At 49.4% G+C, this 20,099-nt stretch overlaps 2 protein-coding genes across 8 annotated transcripts in view; one reads left to right on the top strand and one right to left on the bottom strand.

Annotated features, from left to right (window-relative positions):
* Positions 1-4,827, top strand: part of MX1 (MX dynamin like GTPase 1) — a 32,275-nt gene extending 27,448 nt beyond the window's left edge. For all 3 annotated transcript variants that reach the window (XM_086339572.1, XM_086339724.1, XM_086339648.1), the window contains 2 exons: positions 708-947; positions 4,217-4,827. In XM_086339572.1, the coding sequence (XP_086195698.1) occupies positions 708-947; positions 4,217-4,447 (471 nt within the window). In that variant the 3' untranslated portion in view covers positions 4,448-4,827. The remainder of the gene's footprint in view (positions 1-707; positions 948-4,216) is intronic.
* Positions 4,828-10,878: 6,051 nt separating this feature from the next.
* TMPRSS2 (transmembrane serine protease 2) overlaps positions 10,879-20,099 on the bottom strand; it is a 45,549-nt gene continuing 36,328 nt past the window's right edge. For 3 of the 5 annotated variants that reach the window (XM_086340043.1, XM_086340221.1, XM_086340126.1), the window contains 5 exons: positions 19,236-19,411; positions 18,446-18,541; positions 14,469-14,611; positions 14,123-14,275; positions 10,879-12,363 (listed from right to left, as the gene is read on the bottom strand). In XM_086340043.1, coding sequence (XP_086196169.1) covers positions 12,352-12,363; positions 14,123-14,275; positions 14,469-14,611; positions 18,446-18,541; positions 19,236-19,411 — 580 coding nt within the window. In that variant the 3' untranslated portion in view covers positions 10,879-12,351. Of the gene's footprint in view, positions 12,364-13,928; positions 14,276-14,468; positions 14,612-18,445; positions 18,542-19,235; positions 19,412-20,099 lie in introns of those variants that run through there. The other 2 variants (XM_086339862.1, XM_086339951.1) reach the window with 1 other exon arrangement.

Genomic DNA, 20,099 nt, shown 5'->3' with positions numbered 1-20,099 from the left:
TCTGGTGGGGACACGAACCTTAGACCCAGCACCCAGCAGAGATGGGAAGACTGGCTCTGCCTTTTGCAAGCCAGAGGTCTTGGGGCTTCTTAACCTGCCTGGGCCTCTGATTCCTCATCTACAGACTAGGACTAAGAGTGCCCTCTTAGTCAGAAGGAACATAGAGAAGAAGATTTAGGACCACACTTGGCATCACACTCTTGCATTCAGTGAAGCCAGGGGGTCCAGGTAACTTTCTGTGTGAAGGGTCCCCTCTTTGACTTTCTGGCAGCCAGTTCCTCTAAACCCCAGGAACATGGAATATGTGCAATTTGACTGATGGAATCTGGCTCCCATCTTATCCCTGTGAGCTCTCTGGTAGAAAAATATTTCTCCTCCTCAGATGGAAAAGTCTGTAAAAGGGAAAAGGAAAAAAGCTGGAAATCAGGCCTGAGAACAGAGCCCATGCAGGTTCCCAGGCCCTGGGGATGCACGGTCTGGTCATCTGTGTGGCTCAGGCTTCCTGGGAAACTCTGACCCTCAGCCAGAATAGGAAGTCCCACTCCCTACCCAGATAAGCTGTTGTGGGGACAGAAGGCTGCTCCAAAGCCACCAGCTCTTTTCTAGATGGCACCTGCTAGGGGTGGCCTTTGCAGTGGAGCTATTGTCCTCTGACCCAATGCTTTGTTTCTAGATGGAAATTCTGTTGTGTTTCTCCTTTGCTATAGTCCAAAATTGAAGACATTCGATTAGAACAAGAAAATGAAGCTGAGAAGTCCATCCGACTACATTTCCAAATGGAGCAGTTGGTCTACTGCCAGGACCAGGTGTACCGGCGTGCATTGCAACAGGTCAGAGAGAAGGAGGCAGAAGAAGAAAAGAACAAAAAATCAAACCATTACTTCCAATCCCAGGTCTCAGAGCCCTCCACAGATGAGATCTTTCAACACCTGACCGCGTACCAGCAGGTGAGTCTGCTAGTCTCAGGACAGTGCTTCTCATCCATTCTCTGTCTCTGAGAATGAAGAGCCTGTCTCTTCAGTCTTATCCCTGTAAGGGGACCACCAGCCCCATCTTTCAGCCCTTGGTAAGCCTCTGTAGGAGCAATTCAATCAGACATGGAAAGAGTTGTTACTTAGAGCCATCTGCATCTGGTTTGGGCTGGCTGTGTGGCCCCAGTCAAGTTATTTAACCTCTCTGAGCCTTAGCTTTCCTCTCTAAAAGGAGGTAAAGTGGTTACCTCCTCCCAGGGTTCTTGTGAATATTCAGCAGGATAAGTGTAGAAGGCAGTGACCACTGGCCCTGGAGAAGCTGCTGTTCACAGAGACTTGTACTTTGATTGCTACCCTACCTTTGGGGCTTCCCAGGTGACACTAGTGGTAAAGAACCCACCTGCCACGGCAGGAGATGTAAGAGACGTGGGTTCAACGCCTCAGTCGGGAAGATATCCTGGAGGAGGGTGTGGCAACCTATTCTAGAATTCTTTCCTGGAGAATCCCACGGACAGGGCAGCCTGGCAGGCTGTAGTTCATAGGGTTTCACAAGAGTTGGACATGACTGAGCAATGTAGCACATGCACTTTATGTTTCAAATAACTTGAGGGTCCATCTAATTCATCTGGGGAAGGATGCATAACTCAGAGCCCGGAGGGATGTGAAAGTCTGGACAAGAAGACAAATGGCAACCTCCTGGTTTACCAGATGTCTCCATCACTTCAGGCAGAGCATCTCACACCAACCATGCTCACATGTTTCCAGGATCTTCCAGAGATGCAGATGTAGCAGTAGCGGGGCAGGTCTGAGATGGGGCACAATTCTGCATTACTGACGGGCTCCCGGAGGATGCCATGCTGCTGGATGGGGATACACTCTGAGCAACAAAGCTCAAACGGTCAGACTCTGCAGACCTTGGGATGTGCACGGGTGTGTGTGAAGCCAGTAAAGGGCAAGGCGAGGGCAGCCCTGTGCCCCCTTGGTTTCTCCTGCAGCCAAGCTCACCCCCCAGTGCTGCCTGGCAGAACCTTTGAGAGTGAGTAATACACACACACTCATACACACATATTAAAGCCTTCACCTGATTGGGTGAGGCCCACCCACATTCTTGAGGATGATCTTTTTTTTTTTCTCTCTCTCTCTTGTATTCTTTGAGTCTTGCTTTCTGTCCTGGTCATCTGATAGTACATCTTATATTTCGTAATAGACTACAGAATACTTGAAGAGTACAATTTAAAGAAACAGAATCATAGAATATAGAAATTTTGACAATTTTCTGCACTATGCTATTGTCAAAAGCAGGAAAGAATGCCAACTAGCAAGGCTTAGGACAGTCTAACAAGAACCATAATGAAGACAAAGAAATTGTGTTAGGAATGAGGCTACAAGTCCATAGTAGCTTTACTTACTTAAAATTGACTGATTGGAGCTATTAACCACATCTACAAAATATCTCCACAGAGATACCTACATGAGAGTTTCATTGAATAAGTGGGTCTACAACCCAGTCAAGCTGACACATGAAACTGACCATTATATCTAGGGAAAGGCTAGGGCTTGTTTTATATCTATAAATATAAACAAAGGAACTGGCTTATACAATTATGGAGGCTGGCTCATCAAGTCCAAGGTAGGTAGGACAAGCCATGCAGAAAGCCAGGCAGGTGCCGAATCTGCAGACCACAGGCCAAAGTCCTTCTTCCTCAGAAGAATTTCTACCTGCAGTGGAGGAGTTGACACCTTTGTGCCTTTAAATTTCCTACCCAAGAACATCAGGAGACCCCTGATGTTCCTTCTTAAATATCCTTTTGGGGAGTCTCAAAAGTGTTTAAACTTCTCTTTGTGTAGGTGGTACACACGTCTGGAGTTTATTCCTACTTCTTATCTCATCTTTGTACCTCCTATCAATGAGATTCTTCTTCCATGACATCTCATTTGTAGATTTCTGTATGTTGTCTTACATTTGTCAACTGTGCTGATTCCTTTAACTGTCTGTGGTGGTTTTACATCTGTTTCTCCGAGTTTTCCCAACAAACATTCATCCCTCTGCAGACAGTGGTGGTTTTACACTTTCCCTGATCTTTCCAGTTTTTATATCTCAAACTTTTCTTGCCCCTTTAGTGCGACTTGAAACCACTGTAGACCAGCAGACAGCCTTGCCCTGTCCTGACTTTAATGAGAACGCCCTACTTTTCCTATCAAGTATGATCCTCACTGGATAAAGTCAAGATGTTAGCAGGGCTGGGTGCCTTCTTGAGGGTCTAGAGGGAGAATCTCTTTCTTTGCCTAGTCCAGCAGAAACAAAGGAAAATAGTCAAGTAAAGCAAATTAATATCGGGTTGGCCGAAAAGTTCATTTGGGTGTCTGCCTTTTTTCATTTTTCTGATTAAATTTATTCTTTGGATAATTTTTTTAGTAGACCAAAAGGAAGCAGAGGACGTGGGTGAGGTGGGAAGCAGGTATTGTCTCAGGAAGGACTCCCTCAGGAAGAGGGAGAAAGGAAAGTTGAAAGTGACTTCCAGCGTGCTTAGAACTCAGAGGGCTCCCTTCTGTGGCTTTTGATAGCCCACCTCCTTTTATGCTAAATAATTTCAGCCTTGATTTAAAACAAAAAAAAAGAGGTTATAGAATCTTTTAGGGAGAGTTGTAAATGATTTTAAAATGCAGGTTTGTTTAAATTTATTTTTAATTGGAGGATAATTGCTTACAATGTCGTGTTGATTTCTGCCATACAACAAGAAGAATCATCTGTAAATACACATATGTCCCCTCCATCTTGAACCTCCTTCCCATTCCCTCACCCCCATCCTACCCTCTAGGTCATCACAGAGTATGGAGTTGAGCTCCATGTGTTACATAGCAACTTTCCATTAGCTAGGTATTTTACACATGGTAATGCATATGTTTAAATGCTACTCTCAATTCCTCCCACCCACAGACTGTCCACAAGCCTGTCCGCTGTACTTTCTGTACTCCGTGCATTTACCTTCCTAGGGCACGTTTTGCCCTCTTGCATCAGAAGTAACCATTTAGTGGTCTGGAGAGGCTGGCGGGAGCCCAGAGTGGGGGTTGGTCCCTAGCCTGGTGCTGCCCAGACCACAGAGGATGCGGGTGGGTTTGAAACCCAAGCGGGGACTGTGCACCCACGGGGTCTGGGTCCCTGCCGGGGTGCCGTGCTGAAGTTAGGGTGTCCTGGCTGCCGCGGCCCCTCACCCTTGTGTGAACTGCGCCTTCCTTCCTCGCAGGAGGTCAGCACCCGCATCTCCGGCCACATCCCCTTGATCATCCAGTTCTTCGTGCTCCGGACGTATGGCGAGCAGCTCAAGAAGAGCATGCTGCAGCTGCTCCAGGACAAGGACCAGTACGACTGGCTGCTGAAGGAGCGCACCGACACCAGAGACAAGAGGAAGTTCCTGAAGGAGCGGCTGGAGCGGCTGACCCGCGCTCGGCAGCGGCTGGCCAAGTTCCCGGGCTGAACCCGCCCTCCGTGTAGCCCCGGGTCTCCAGGGAGCGGACAGCCGACAGCTCCCCTGACGGCCGCACGCCCTCAACTGCCCGTTTCACAGATGCGTCAGTGGTCAGCCTGCGGCCGTAGTCTCTGCTGTCTCTTAGTGGATAAGCACACTGGCTTCAAGCATCAGGTGATTTCCTTCGATGCTTCATGCCCACCCTGCCCCATCCCTGAACTCTCTCCACCCCTCTGTCAGTTAATGATCCCCACACAGCACTGTAGAAGGGTCATTCCAATTGCTGTAATAGCCTTTCACACCCCATGTTTTAGGAACATGAGTGCCATACTTGTGAATGCATACAGAAGCCTATGTCTTCAATTTGTAATACACTTCTTTCTACCAGACATTTCTCTGACACTTTCTTTTCTAATGTTTATTTATTTTATTGTTATTTTGCTCACACTGGGTCTTCATTGCTGCACTCGGGCTTTCTCTGATTGTGGCGAGTGAGGGCTACTCCGCAGTCATGCTATGCGGGCTTCTTACAGCTGTGGCTTCTCATTGTGGTGGCCTGTCTTGTGGTGCACGGGCTCTAAGGCACGTGGGCTTCAGTACTTGCAACACGTGGGCTCAGTAGTGGCGGTGCATGGGCTTCATTGCTCCTAGGCATACGGGATCTTCCCAGATCAGGGATCAAACCTGTGTCTCCTGCCTTGGCAGGTGGATTCTTACCCACTGTGCCATCAGGAAACCCTCTCTGACACCTTCTTTATTTGGGAGACGTTTGAAAATGACAGCAGGTGGGAATCTGTGGGGCAATCAGTGGACACTAAGGCTGCCCTCTGTACTGGGTCAGGTCAGAAGGAATGGTTGAGCAAAAGAACGTGGTGGGTTATTTCTAAGAGGCTAGAAGGGAAATGGGGAATAAAGTTAAAGAAATGGGACAGAAGGTGAAGCAGTCAGCATTTGTGGTTTATAATGTATGCTGATCAAGCATCCAGTCTGCTTAATTGCTGGCCACCTAGTGTGGAGCTGAAAGGTGAAAGTCTAAGTCGAGAGAGGTCACTGCCCACCTAGGAGGATTTTACAGCAGATGCTGTTCTGGTCTGGGAGGTGAGAAGGCAGAATATTAACCACGTGTTGTCCAGAAGGAGCAGAGCAGGGTCCCGACTGGCCTCCTTGGACTAGGCAGCCATGGGGACATGCAGACACCCAGCCAGAAGGGGAGTGGCTGCCTCATGAGCTGTCCATTCACTCCCAGGCCAAGCTGGACAACAGCTTGTTGGAAGAGGTGGACTAGCTGCACTGTCCCCTCCCATCTAGCCCCTGCCTCACCCCCACCCCTAGCCCCTTCTGACACTCAGGATTCCACAATCCTCAAAGCTTGGGACAATGCAAGAATTTCTGTACAAGATTATTTATGTATTATTTTCTTGGGCTCCAAAATCACTGCAGATGGTGACTGCAGTCATGAAATTAAAGGACGCTTGCTCCTTGGAGGAAAAGCTATGACCAACCTAGACAGCATTTTAAAAAGCAGAGACATTACTTTGCTGACAAAGGTCCGTATAGTCAAAGCTATGGTTTTTCCAGTAGTCACGTATCGATGTGAGAGCTGGACCATAGAGAAGGCAGAGAGTCGAAGAACTGATGCTTTTGAGTTGTGGTGTTGGGGAAGACTCTTGAAGAGTCCCTTGGACAGCAAGGAGATCGAACCAGTCAATCCTAAAGGATATCAGTCCTGAATATTCATTGGAAGGGCTGATGCTGAAGCTAAAGCTCCAATACTTTGGCCACCTGATTCGAAGAGCTAACTTATTAGAAAAGACCCTGATGCTGGTAAAGATTGAAGGCATAAGGAGAAGGGGACGACAGAGGATGAGATGGTTGGATGGCATCACTGACTCAATGAACATGAGTTTGAGCAGGCTCCAAGAGACGGTGGGGGCCAGGGAGGTCTGGCGTGCTGCAGTCCATGGGGTCACAAAGAAATGGACTGAGCGACTGAACAACCAATGTACGAGAAGGGATGCTCTGAGACTTGGGGCTGCTGCCCCCTCGTGGCTGGCTGAGTAACTGCTCCAGTATCAGGCGTCCCATAGAATCTACCTCGACCAGAAAGAGGTGTCACTGTTGCCAAGGATTCTTCTTTGCTGTTGTTATAGTTTTCCTAGAGATTCCTAGATAGATGGGGGAAGAAAGCTGATAATATTTCAGAGAACAGGAATTAACTTGGGGGACAAGCCCACTGGGGACTCACAAGGAGCTCACAAGGTGCTGGGGACTCACAAGGTACTCACTTTCATCAGAAAGAGCAGGTGTCCAGGAATCCCTCAGATCTGTCCTGACTGGCCATCGACAGGGCAGAAGAACACTGGCTCCCCTCCTATCTGTTGAGGAGTCAAGCAGAGGCTGGCCTGGAGTCTGCTCTGTGTGAGTCCATCACTCAGAGGGCAGTGGGGCTCAGGCAAGCGGCTGAACTGCCCCCCATCCTCCAACCCCCACCGCCCCACCCCAGTCCCCCATCTCCTCTGTGAAGGGCAACACCAGGAGCAGAGCCTGCCTCTCGAGATTCTGCTGCCGGCTCCACAGCGCCGGCTTCAAGGTCCATGAACCTGGGCAGACTAAACTAGAGGAGCAATCATGCGTACTCAGGGACCCTCTCTCCAGGCAAGTCTGGGGCTCGGTTGACCCCAGAGTGTGGGGTTGAGTTTGGAGCAGAGCTAGGAGAGGAACTAGATAACATTGAAGTGACAGAACTAGGAAGCCTCGGTTTTCCAGAATACAGGGTCTGCTGGTGCTTAGTAAACGCTGTGGGAGGGAGTGGGCGTAGGAGATGCCAGGCACATGTCCAAGTGACTTGCTGCTTGCTTGACTATCTTCTAAGGTGCTACGGAGCAGCTACCTTTATTAGTTTCCTTCTTAGAGCAAAGACAAAAGCAGCCAGCCAGGAAAGTCCCCACCGTCAGTTACTGTGTGGGAGGAAAGGAATCCAATCCAACTGGTAAACCAGGAAGCCCTAAAAGCAGCTAATGAGGCACTGACGTTGGCTTTCCAAGTGATTAGTGGATTTTCAGGGGATTATGAGTTCAGGTTCTTTAATCAAAGCAAAACGATGGCTCAAACACCAATATTTATGGGGTTAATTCGTTTAAAATGAAATAGCTGGTATATTATGGGCTTTCGCAGGTGGCCTAGTGGTAAAGAATCTGCCTGCAATGGAGTAGATGTGGGTTTGATATCTGGGCGGGGAAGATCCCCCAGAGAAGGAAATGACAGCCCACTCCAGTATTCTTGCCTGGAGAATCCCATGGACAGAGGAGCCTGGTGGGTTGCAGTCCATGGGGTTGCAGAGTCAGAGAAAGCAGGCACAGCTGGTACATTAGTGACTTTTTAAAACAAAGAACTGATGCTTTTGAACTGCGGTATTGGAGAAGATTCTTCAAAGTCCTGTGGAAAGCAAGGAGATCAAACCAGTCAATCCTAAAGGAAATCAGTCCTGAATATTCATTGGAAGGACTGATGCTGAAGCTGAAGCTCCAATACTCTGGCCATCTGATGTGAAGAACTGACTCATTGAAAAAGACCCTGATGCTGGGAAAGATTGAAGGCAGGAGAAGGGGACGACAGAGGATGAGATGGTTGGATGGCATCACAGACTCAATGGACATGGGTTTGAACAAGCTCCGGGAGTTGGTGATGGACAGGGAAGCCTGGTGTGCTGCAGTCCACGGGGTTGCAAAGAGTCGGACATGACTGAGTGACCAAACTGAACTACTTTGGAAGTAGCATAAATTGCACATTTTTCTTAAAACACTGGGCACACTGGGAGAAGAGCTCTGGCCTGTACCATATCATACATCACCCTCTCTACATCCAGAGCAGAAAAGGACTGCGGCTGGGGGATAGGACTCCAACCGGGAGTATATGTGTGTGTGTGTGGCTCTTCACAAACTCGGGTCCAGGGTGAAGCCTTGGTCAAAAGAATAAAGTCTCTGAATTTCGAGCCAAATCAGGGCAACCCCAAGAGAACCAGGGAGGTGCTGAGAACAGACCAGGTGCCTGAGTTTAAGGCAGGACTGTGCCCTCCCCCATAACAGCTCAGTGAGAATCGAATCAAAGTTAATTCATTCTCTACCCTGGAAACTCACCTACTTCCCCAGCTGCAAGAAGCCACAAAGTGATCAACACAGATTCCACACCTTTAATACTCATGTGTCCACTTTAGTATTTTGGGTTAATTTATATTAAGCAAATTAATGTTTGTCTCTTGTAAAGGTTTAAATACAGAAATATCTATTTCCCTAGTTTCAGCATTCAGGCTGGATCTTTGTTGTTTATATTTATTCATTTGGCTACGCTAGGTTTTAGTTGCCGCACGCAGGATCTTCGATCTTCTTTGTGGCACGTGGGATCTATTCCACCCTGGGATTAAACCCAGTCCTCCCGCATTGGGAATGTAGAGTCTCAGCTACTGGACCACCAGGAAAGTCCCCTCCCTGGCTGGATCTTTTAAGTGAAATCAGCTTCATTCAAAATTAAAGCCACTCATGGGAGGAGGACTGCAAAATGAGAAATACAACTGAAAAAGAAGTCAGCTGCCCTGCCACGTGGACACTTTTAGGACACAGTCCATCTTCATTATTCACAGATTCCGTACCAGTAGATCCACCTACTCATTAAAGTTGATCTGTTACCCCAAATGAACACTAGCAGCGCTTTCGTGGACACCGGCAGAGGAGCAAAAACACTGAACAGCTGATTGAGTGTGAAAGTGGCTACCCTGCCTTCCTGCTTCGGCTCAGACTGTAAATAAGTATCCTTTTCAGTTTATTTAGCACCTGTTCTTTAGCATTTTTGTATTTTCAGATGGTGATGTCAATGTTGAAATGGCCCCAAGCAGAATGGGAAGTGCTGTCTAATCTAAGTGCAGGAAGGCTGGCTGTGCCCTCCAGACAAAACATGTGTGCTAGGGAAGCGTCCTTCAGGAGTGACTTATGGGGTTGCTGGCCATGAGTTCAGTGTTAATGAATTGACAGTATCTACCAGTAAGGTGTCTTTAAGCAAACATACAGAAAACAAAATTCTATGGCGATCAGGTGACAAAGACTGGTGGCTGGCAGGCACCTGCCCCAACTTGTCCCCTTTCGTTCTTTTGTTGTTCAGTCGCTAAGTCATGTCCGACTCTTTGCGACCCCATGGACTGCAGCACGCCAGGCTTCCCTGTCCTTCACCATCTCCCGGAGTGATCTGACTCACGTCCATGGAGTTGGTGATGCCATCCAACCATCTCATCTCGTGTCATCCCCTTCTCCTCCTGCCCTCCCCTTCTCCTCCCACCTCCAATCTTTCCCAGCATCAGGGTCTTTCCCAATGAGTCAGCTCTTAGCATCAGGTAGTGAAAGTATTGGAGCCATAGCATAAAAGATTCTAAAGATGGCCCACATCAAAAAAAAAAAAACTTAAAAAAAATATTATCTAACAAAACACATGTTTTCTTTACTTTTTTATTACAACTTTTACCATAATTTTAACACAAACTGACACAACGCAGACAATTCTCTCCAATCACCTGTTACACATTGGGACCTGCCAGATTTGGGCTATTTGAAGAGCATGAGTGGATATCTCTTCCAGGGAGGAAAACATTTACCCTCTCTCTCTCTCTTACCTGTAGTCACAACTCCAGGGGCTGAGACACATGTTAAGGAAGCAGCTCTGCTGCCATGAGCTCACAGGAATTTTAGGGGAGGAGATGCTATACAAGTTTGAGAAGGCAGAATCTGAGGACTCTGGGGTCACTGGGCAGAGAGTTCTAGAAGGGAATTGGGTCTCAGGGTCCATATCTGGGAGAAATGGGAGGTACAGGTGATGCTCCTTAAGGAGCTTGGTTACCTCCTATAGCAGGGGTCCCCAGCCCCTAGGATCAGTACTGGTCCAGGCTGCACAGCAGGAGGTGAGTGGCGATGGGAAACTTCATCGGCCGCTTCCCATCGCTCCACCTGAACCATCCCAGTTCATGAGAAAATTGTCTTCTATGAAACTGGTCCTCGGTGCCAAAAAGTTGGGGACTGATGCCTTCCCTGGTGGCTCAGACAGTAAAGAATCTGCCAGGAATGCAGGAGACCTGGATTCAATCCCTGGATCGGGAAGATCCCCTGGAGAAGAGAATGGCTACCCACCCCAATATTCTTCCCTGGAGAATCCCATGGACAGAGGAGCTTGGCAGGCTACAGTCCATGGGGTCACAAAGAGTTGGACATGACTGAGCAATTAACACTTTCACACTTTCACTTTGCTATCCTACAGGACAAGCTGTGGGGGCCAGCAGGGCAGCCAGGAGACCACATCTGCCCCACCCCACCTGACCTCACCCCCTGCCAACCCACCATTCAGGGGCTGCCCTGACATCAAGGCCCAATGCGGAAATGCAGACTGGTTCTGCTTGCCACATGTTTGGAAAAAAAATGCATAATTTATTTGTTCAGTTTTTCACAATTGAATTTTACAGTTTAAAAAAGATACAAAACAGAGAACAAACAGTGGTCACATAAATTAAAAGAAGCACTAAAGAAGGAATGCTTGCTCACCATGACGACGCTTTTTAAAATCTGACTCGGGAGCAGGCAGGTCAGGATGGCCCCTGGGATGCTGCCGCCCGAGCATCCTGCTAGCGCATCGTCCTGACTTCCACTCCAAGGTCAAGTCCTTGTGCAGAATCACTCAAGTCGTTCTGCGAAACCAGCGTGTCGGAGAGGAGGCAGGACCTCACAGCACCCGTGTTTACGCTTCACACTTGGTCACTGAAGCCTGACTCTCCCCTGCAGGGGAGCTTGAGGAGTGGTTGGAAGGGGCCAGGGGAGGCCCATGCACACCCCTCTCTCCTTTCTCACAAGCCCAGATGCTGTGCTTCAGGACAACATTTACAGAACATTAAATTGGGAGCAGTCACTTTGTGAAAGTAGCTCAAGTCGGCTACTGCTCACACAAGCAAAGGCAGCAGTAATTTCAAAAAGTAAGAGTAGGACTACGGCCCGGTTTCATGGGCACTGAGGTAGTAACAGGTAGACGCTTTACAGGAAACAGTGTTTCTTTAATTAGTATCCCTGATTTCCCTGGGTGAGCTCGATTTCCAGGTGAATGATTAGCAGGCGTTAAGAGGGTCAGCAGGCACCCTACTCGGGGTGAAGACCTCAGTGGGGGCCCGGGGCATTGCACCATCTTCAAGGGAGGCCAGAGAGAGACTGGAGAATAAGGCGGGTCTCCCTGGGTGGGGGCCCCCAGCAATGCTGGGGGTGATCACATATGTTCCCAGGGCCCTGTCTACACACCCCCCGAAAGAAAAAGGTTTGGGTCCCCTTTCAAGTGTCTATCAAGTCATCACCCATGAAGAGCTGGCCCCTTTATTTCCAGCCAGCACTCTGGGCTGCTAAGAAGGCACTCAAGAATGTTCATCAAATTCCCTCGTGGAGAGACAGGCCCTGGGGCTACCCTAAGTGGTCTCACCAGCAGTGGCCCCAGAGGCTGGCCCCTGCAGGTTCTGCCAGGCTTTTCGCCTTCCTTTCTCAAGCCGTCCAGCAGCTGAGAAGTCGCCAGCCCCCTGTGAATCCAAGAGGAGTCCCTGCAGTGGGACTCAGAGGGGAGGTCCCCGCGGGGCAGACCCCGTCCCCTTGCTCTGCGCTGGCTCTGCTGTCCATGGCCAGCCAGCCTCCCCGGTCAGATGAGGGGTCTGGAAGGGTGGGCCCGGGGGGGTAGGGGAGCCACGGGGTCTGCACAGAACTGTGGAAAGGGCCCAAGACATACAGGATCATGATCGCATGAAAACAAAAGGACCTGGAATCACTTCAAAAAATACATAATGCGTGGGGATTAACAATCAGCCCCTTCTTTTTCTTGTGCAATGTTGTCAAGGACCCAGGCTGTACAGATTAGCTGTTTGCCTGTTCAAAAAGGAAAAAGAAACGATATTATTTTCTTAAGACAAACAAAGGCAGAAAATTATTTTTCCCCTACATTGACAGGGAGGGCTTCCCTGGTGGCTCAGTGGTAAAGAGTCCACCTGCTAACACAGGAGACATGGGTTCTATCCCTGATCCAGGAAGATACCACATGCTTCGGAGCAATTAAGCCCATGTACCACAACCACTGAGCCTGGGATCTAGAGCCTGTGCTCCACAGCAAGAGTGCATGCTACATTGCTTCAGTCATGCCAGATTCTTTGTGACCTCATGGACTGAAGTCCGTCAGGCTCCTCTATCTATGGGATTCTCTAGGCAAGAATACTGGAGTGGGTTGCTGTGCCCTCCTCCAGGGGATCTTCCCAACCCAGGGATCGAACTCAAGTCTCTTACATCTCCCTGCACTGGCAGGCAGGTTCGTTACCACTAGCGTCACCTGGGAAACCCCCCATAAGAGAAGCCACTGCAATGAGAAGCCTGCTCACACCATGAGAGAGTAAACCCCGCTCACCACAATGAGAGAACGTCTGTGCAGCAATAAAGACCCAGCATAGCCAAGAATTAAATAAATAAATTATTTAAAAAATAAGACAAAGGGATATTTTTTTCTACAGCATGAAGGTTGGGTTAGACTGACAATGGAGGAGAACAGTATGTGCAAAGGCCCAGGGACAGGAGGGGCCGGGATGTTGGGAGGGGGGGGTCCTATCACTCAGCACCGCTGGGACACAGGCATCTCTGGGCCAACCAAGCATGACCTTAGCCACTGAAAGTCATCCATGGTCTACGTAGTCCTGCTTTCTACTCCACCTCCTCTGTTGTCATCCAGCCGACCACCCCCCACCCCCGCCACCACTTCCTGCTGATGAGCCACCAGCATTGCCTAGACACACGGTGCCTGTTCGCTGTCTCATCCTGGAGGGACAGTTACCCCATGGCCTGCCTCACCTCCCCGGCCAGTCTCCCCAGGACCCCCTCCCAGCTTGCCTGCATCATGCAGGTCCTCAGTGGGACAGTGGGGGTCATGAATTTCCAGAACTCGGCCCTTTGTGGGGCGGGGACTGGCTGGGCCCCGAGTCACTTGAAGGTGTTAGGTCTTAGGTTTGGGCTCAGGAGAGACACAGGCCATGCCTCACCAGGCACTGCCCTCGGCTTCTGCCCCATCTCCTGGCACCTGGGCACCTTTGGAGACTTGAGGGAGACAGGACTTTCACCTGGAACCTGGCCCTGGAAGGAGCCAAAATCTGTGAGCACTGCCCAGTCCCAAGACCCCTGCGATGGACAGACATCCAGTCCTCACCCAGGATCCAGACAGGACCCAAGACTGGGCCCCTCTGAGTATCATGCACCAGGCCAGAAGCCAGAGGCAGCAGGGGCACCAGGAACCCCTGGGATCTTTCCCTTCTCATGCCCTCTCCTTGTACCAGAGACCCCAGCTGCTCCCCTGGGTGCCTGTGACAGCCCAGAGAAGGATAGGCCTGAATCATGCCTGGCAGCCTGGCTCTGCTTTCTGCCCATCCCCAGAAGTTTGATGCAATGACATCTGAGTAGGTGAATGGAGCTATTAGAGCCAGAAGCAAGCCCATCACAGGTAACCCTGGACCCTGCAAAGCTGGGACCCAGAAGTTTTCATCCAAACGCGTATGGGGAGGGGTGCGACCTGTCACAGGACCACACCTCCTAGACCCCCAGGCTCTGACACAGTGAAGTGGGGAGCCGATCAGGAGGATGGAAAGGTTACCCTCATTTGTTGATAGATCCAGTCTGTGAACACTGTCACGTTCCCGTACACTCCCGGTCGGTACGCCTTGGCACAGCCTGACCCCCAGCTCGTGTCTCCAATCAGCCACCAGACACTGCTCTTCAGTGTGACCAGAGGACCTCCACTGTCACCCTGGGGGACACAGCAGGTTACAGAACAGAAGTCAATCCACAAGCCACACAGGCCAGAGGGCAAGAAGGTGGGATGAGGGCTCAGCGGGGTGATGGGAGAGTCTCCAGGTCTTCTCCAACCCCGGGTCCCAGGTAGGGGAGGGACACACTTCATGGGCCCAGTGGGAGCCGGGCAAAGCCCAGCTGGTCATCACCTGGCAGGAGTCGACAGTGCCCCGCAGGTAGCCTGCACAGATCATGGCGGGCGTGATGAGGTTGTCGTACATGTACTTGCTGTTGCACTTCCGGGGCTCAATGAGGTGCACCTTGGCCGCGTTCAGGTCATCTGAGGTCTTCCCTGCAACAAAAGACAGCATAGCTTTCACAGGAAGCCTGGTCTCCCTCCTGGACACGTGGACATACGGCCATGCCACTCCTACCAAGCCGGCTCCTGGGGAACCCAGGTACCTTTCAACTGCTGGGGCGTGCATTTAAAGTGGCTCTGGATTGTGTTTGGAGAGGACTACCTGCCTCTGGGCTGAGGACCAAGCTCCAACTGTGTCCTAGAGTCACCCGCTCATGGCCCAGCCACGTGGTTCCCTGGGATCACTTCTCCTCCTCCATCGCTCTCTCCCCTCTGGACAGTTCCCAGGCTGACACCAGAAGCTCCTGGGTTTCCACCTCAAGCACCCTAAGCTTTCTCAAGCCCACGCGCTGCTCCACTCCTGACTGCCTGCCCTCGCTCCCTGCACGTGGGAGCGACCAATCACTTGCAGGTCTGTGCTGTCTCCATCACCCACCTGCTACACAGAGGTTTTCTAGGCTCTGTGGCCTTGGGGGCTGAAGCAGAGCCTCTCCTGGAGTGCTTATCCGCCCTAAGCCATGCCACTTGAGCCTCCTCAACTCGGGAAGTGGCCCCATGCCCCACCATGGGGCTCAGATCACGAGCACGAATCAGGCCCCCCAAGACTGCTCACTTTCCCGTGACACTCCATCGATCAACGGATTTGGTGGCTCTGCCCCTACCCCTACACCCACCTCCCTGGTCTGGCCACCTTCTTGTCTCGCAGGATGTGGCAGTGGTCTCCTCTCCATGCTGTCACCTTTTCTGTGAGTCCCTACTTAGCCGTCCAACCATGTCACTCCCTAGCAGCTCCATAGCCCACTTGGATTAGAAGCCAGCGCTATCATCATAGCCTACAATACCCTATGCAACCTGACTCCAGACTGCCCCCTCGCTCCTGGTTCATCATGCCCTGGCCACACTGGCCCTTCTGTTCCTAAGACATTCTTGTCATGATGATTTCAGCTCAAATGTCCCCTCTTCCGGGAAGCCCTCCCTGACCACCTCTCACCGTGACAAGCCTCCACTGTTTGAAAGCACCTAGTTTCTCATTTCCTATCTGAGCACAATCTGCCCCCAGCGCCCACAGGAGAATGCGAAGCTCCTGCAGGCAGAGGTTTTGTTTTAGTTTGCTCACTGTTACTCTCCCAGCCCTTGGAAGGTGCCCGACAGATCATGGCTGACTTTTCCTCTGGTCTTGGCTGCTGAGGAAACTTGCTCACAACTGGAAGGATCAACCCAGGAGCTTCTCTCGTCCAGATGCCAAGATACTCAGCCCAGTTGCCAGCTCTCCCTTCTTTCTCTAAGTCGCTCCTCCCATGTACTATTCACCTCGCTTTAAACCAGTGGTCCCCAACCTTCCTGGCGCTGGGGGCCAGTTTCGTAGAAGGTAGTTTTTCCATGGACCAGGGAGGTGGGGGGATGGTTTCAGGATGATTCAAGTGCATTACATTTATTGTGCCCTTTGTTTCTATTATTAGAACATTGTGATAATGTGGTAATGAAAGCAATGGGGAGCAGCTATAAATACGATGAAGCTTTGCTTGCTCACCCGCTGCTTGCCTCCTCCTCTGTGGCCTGGTTCTTAACAGATCACTGACTAGCACCAATCCATGGCCTGGGGTTTGAGACCCCTGCTTTAAAGAATTCCTTGTAGGTGTGCCCTAAATACTTCTGGAAGGATGTAAACAATATATTAATATAAACGTACCACTAAGCACATCCACATACTCAGCAGTGGCCACAGGACTGGAAAAGGTCAGTTTTCATTCCAATTCCAAAGAAAGGCAATGCCAAAGAATGTTCAAACTATCACACAATTGCACTCATTGCACACACTGGCAAAGTAATGCTCAAAATTCTCCAAGCCAAGCTTAAACAGTGCATGAACCATGAACTTGCAGATGTTCAAGTTGGATTTAGAAAAGGCAAAGGAACCTGAGATCAAATTGCCAACCTTCTTTGGATCACTGAAAAAGCAACAGAGTTCCAGAAAAACATCTAATTCTGCTTTATTGACTACTCCAAAGACTTTGACTGTGTGGATCACAATAAACTGTGGAAAATTCTTAAAGAGATGGGAATACCAAACCACCTTATCTGCCTCCTGAGAAATCTGTATGCAAGTCAAGAAGAAACAGTTAGAACTGGACATGGAACAACAGACTCGTTCCAAATAGGAAAAGGAGTACGTCAAGGCTGTATACTGTCACCCTGCTAATTTAAGTTATATGCAGAGTACATCATGAGAAATGCTGGGCTGGAAGAAGCACAAGCTGGAATCAAGATTGCTGGGAGAAATATCAAAAACCTTAGATATGCAGATAACACCACCCTTATGGCAGAAAGTGAAGAAGAACTAAAGAGCCTCTTGATGAAAGTGAAAAAGGAGAGTGAAAAGGTTGGCTTAAAACTCAACATTCAGAAAACTAAGATCATGGCATCCAGTCCCATCACTTCAAGGCAAATAGATGGACAAACAATGGAAACAGTGAGAGACTATTTTGGGGGGCTCCAAAATCACTGCAGATGGTGAATGCAGCCATGAAATTAAAAGACGCTTGCTCTTTGGGAGAAATGCTATGACCACCCTAGATAGCATATTAAAAAGCAGAGACATTATTTTGCCAACAAAGGTACATCTAGTTAAAGATATGGTTTTTCCAGTAGTTATGTATGGATGTGATAATTGGACTATAAAGAAAGCTGAGCATGGAAGAACTGATGCTTTTAAACAGTGGTATTGGAGAAGACTCTTGAGTGTCAATCAAACCAGTCCATCCTAAAGGAAATCAGTCCTGAATATTCATTGGAAGGACTGATGCTGAAGCTGAAGCTCCAATACTTTGGCCACCTGATGTGAAGAACTGACTCCTTAGAAAAGACCCTGATGCTGGGAAAGATTGAGGGCAGGAGGAGAAGGGGACGACAGAGGATGAGATGTTGGATGACATCACCAACTCAAGGGACGTGAGTTTGAGCAAGCCCTGGCAATTGGTGATGGACAGGGAAGCCTGGTGTGCTGCAGTCCATGGGGTTGCAAAGAGTCAGACAGGACTGAGTGACTGAACTGAACTGAAGCACATCCAATGCTCCATATAAAGGAAACAGCCTGGATCTCTTCATTTGAAAAAGGTTATCAGACATGAAACCAAATTATAACTGAAGGCAGCAGGGCCAGCCTGCATCAGGAGAGTCTAGAGCCTCTTCCCCTCTGTGTGGTCAGGGCAGGAGGACTAGGCTTTGATGACTTGCAGCCAGTTGCTGCCAGTCACACAGGCCCATCCTCACTGAGACCATTATCCTCGCATCAAAGGCCAGCAGACTTCCAGGCAGCCCGTTAATGACTCTGTGACTTGAACATGGTGGGCCATGTGCCTCTCAAGTTTAGGTGCCCTCTACACTCCAAAACGCAGTTTCCACTCACTGTTCCACTTGATTTGTTTTTTTAATTAATTTTTTGATGTGGACCAGTTTTTAAAAAGCCTTTATTGAATTTGTTACAGTATTGTTTCTGCTTATATTTGGTTTTTTGACCACGAGGCATGTGGGATCTTAGCTACCTGATGAGGGATTGAACCCACACCCCTTGCACTGGAAAAAGAAGTTTTAACCGTTGGACCACTAGGGAAGTCTTTGCATTTGACCTTAATCAGGGCACTGTGGTAGGTAGGGCAGGTAAGATTTTCCCATCTAACATGTAGAGAACCTGAGGCAAACAGCCTGGGTGAATCACCCAAAAATCATCCAATCATTCAGTGGTAGAACCAAGATCAAAACCTAGATCTCCCACTTCTGAACCCATGCTCTGATTCATGGGACCTGCAGACCCTGGGCGGGGAGACTCACCTTTCTCGTAGGTGGCCCCCCACCCGGAAATCCAGCAGGACTGAGTTGGCTCCAGCATCATGCCTGGATTGGGTAGACACACTGGCTTCACTTTGTCTGTTTCATGAAAAGAAAACACCATGAGCGGCTCTGGTCTAACTGAAGGCCTCGGGTGATGGTCTCCACCTGGACCTTTCCGTGTGCATGCACTGGGCCTGGGACCACCACCCTATGGCCCAGGGAGCCTTCTAGATTCCAATGTGTCCTAGCATCCTCTTCCTCTCCCTGCCACGACCCTTTTTCTAAGAGACAAGAAGTTCACCTCTGGAAGTTAGGGTTTGGGAAAACTGAAGGTCAACAGTTAACAGCTGAAAGTCAACAGTCAACAGTCCTGTGATGCAAATAGTTGACACTGGGCACGGCAGGGCTGTATCAACTACAGACTAAACTGATCACGATGAAGGTAACTGATCAGTGTATTATAATTAAAGGCACAGTGTCAACTGTCACTGATCAGACCCTGATTATGAAATGACTTTTGTAGATGTGCATGTGTGCTAAGTTGTCACCGTGTGGTGGAGGAAAAACATGGTGGTGACCACATCGCTCAGTGGCCACAAGCACATTTTGGGGTGGCTCAGTCTCTGGAAACCCTCTTCTAGCAGTCATCCCCTCCCCCAGCCCTGCACACTGTAGCTCAATGCACATTTCCTCCATCCAGTCTTCACAGCACATTTTATTTCCAGTCAGCCTCTTAAGATTTGGTCAAAACTGTTCACACACCCTGGGCTGCTGGAACACAGGTACACACCGTTGAAAGTCAGAGGCGTCTGCAGCTTCATTAGCGCGATGTCATTGTTCTTGGTCTTGGAATCATAATTTGGGTGGGAAATCACTTTTGCTACTCGGTATCCACTTCCATAGAACATGTAAGATTGTTTCAAGATTCCTGCAAAGGCCACCCAGATCTTGGGATTGTTAAGAGGTCTGGAAGACAGAGAGGAACACCGCTCAGCATGTAAGAATGGCAAATACAAAACATGCATTCCACAGTTCTCAAAAGTCATCAGCCCCAGAGGCGACATGACTTGTCAGAAGCCACACCAGAATGGCCAGGTGGTCTCAGGCTCTTCTCTCTCCCCATCTTACACAGCCTCACCCTCCTACACCCCTCTCCTTTACTTCATCAGTGAATCATTTTCCTCCTGTATTTCTGCACCAGCCTGCAAACACTTGCAATTCCAAGAACACTTATGCATGTGTGCTAAGTCGCTTCAGTCATGTCTGACTCTTTGTGACCCTATAGACTATAGCCTGCAATGCTCTTCTGTCCATGGAATTGTCCAGGCAAGCATACTGGAGTGGGTTGCCCTGCCCTCCTCCAGGGGATCTTCCTGACCCAGGGATCAAACCCATGTCTCTTAAGTTTCCTGCATTAGCAGGCAGGTTCTTTACCACTAGCGCCACCTGGGAAGCCCAACTTATTCTTGAATCTACACATCTCCCTGAGGTTTGAAACCTTATTTCCAGCATGACTGGGTCTTACTTATCTTTATATACTAGAACATCTCCTGGCACACAGTAGGTGCTTAATAAATGTGTACCAGGGAGTAGACTCTGAGTCTAATAACCACCCAGGCACTACCTTCTTTTGGGTGCTTCCCTTCTAAGAAAA

This window comes from Bos grunniens, chromosome 1 (assembly GCF_055505025.1).
Source record: "Bos grunniens cultivar Pamir isolate PY7600 chromosome 1, Bosgru_T2T1.0, whole genome shotgun sequence".
NCBI lineage: Eukaryota > Metazoa > Chordata > Mammalia > Artiodactyla > Bovidae > Bos > Bos grunniens.
Note: the sequence above shows the minus strand (reverse complement) of the source record. Positions and strands in the feature narration are given on the sequence as shown.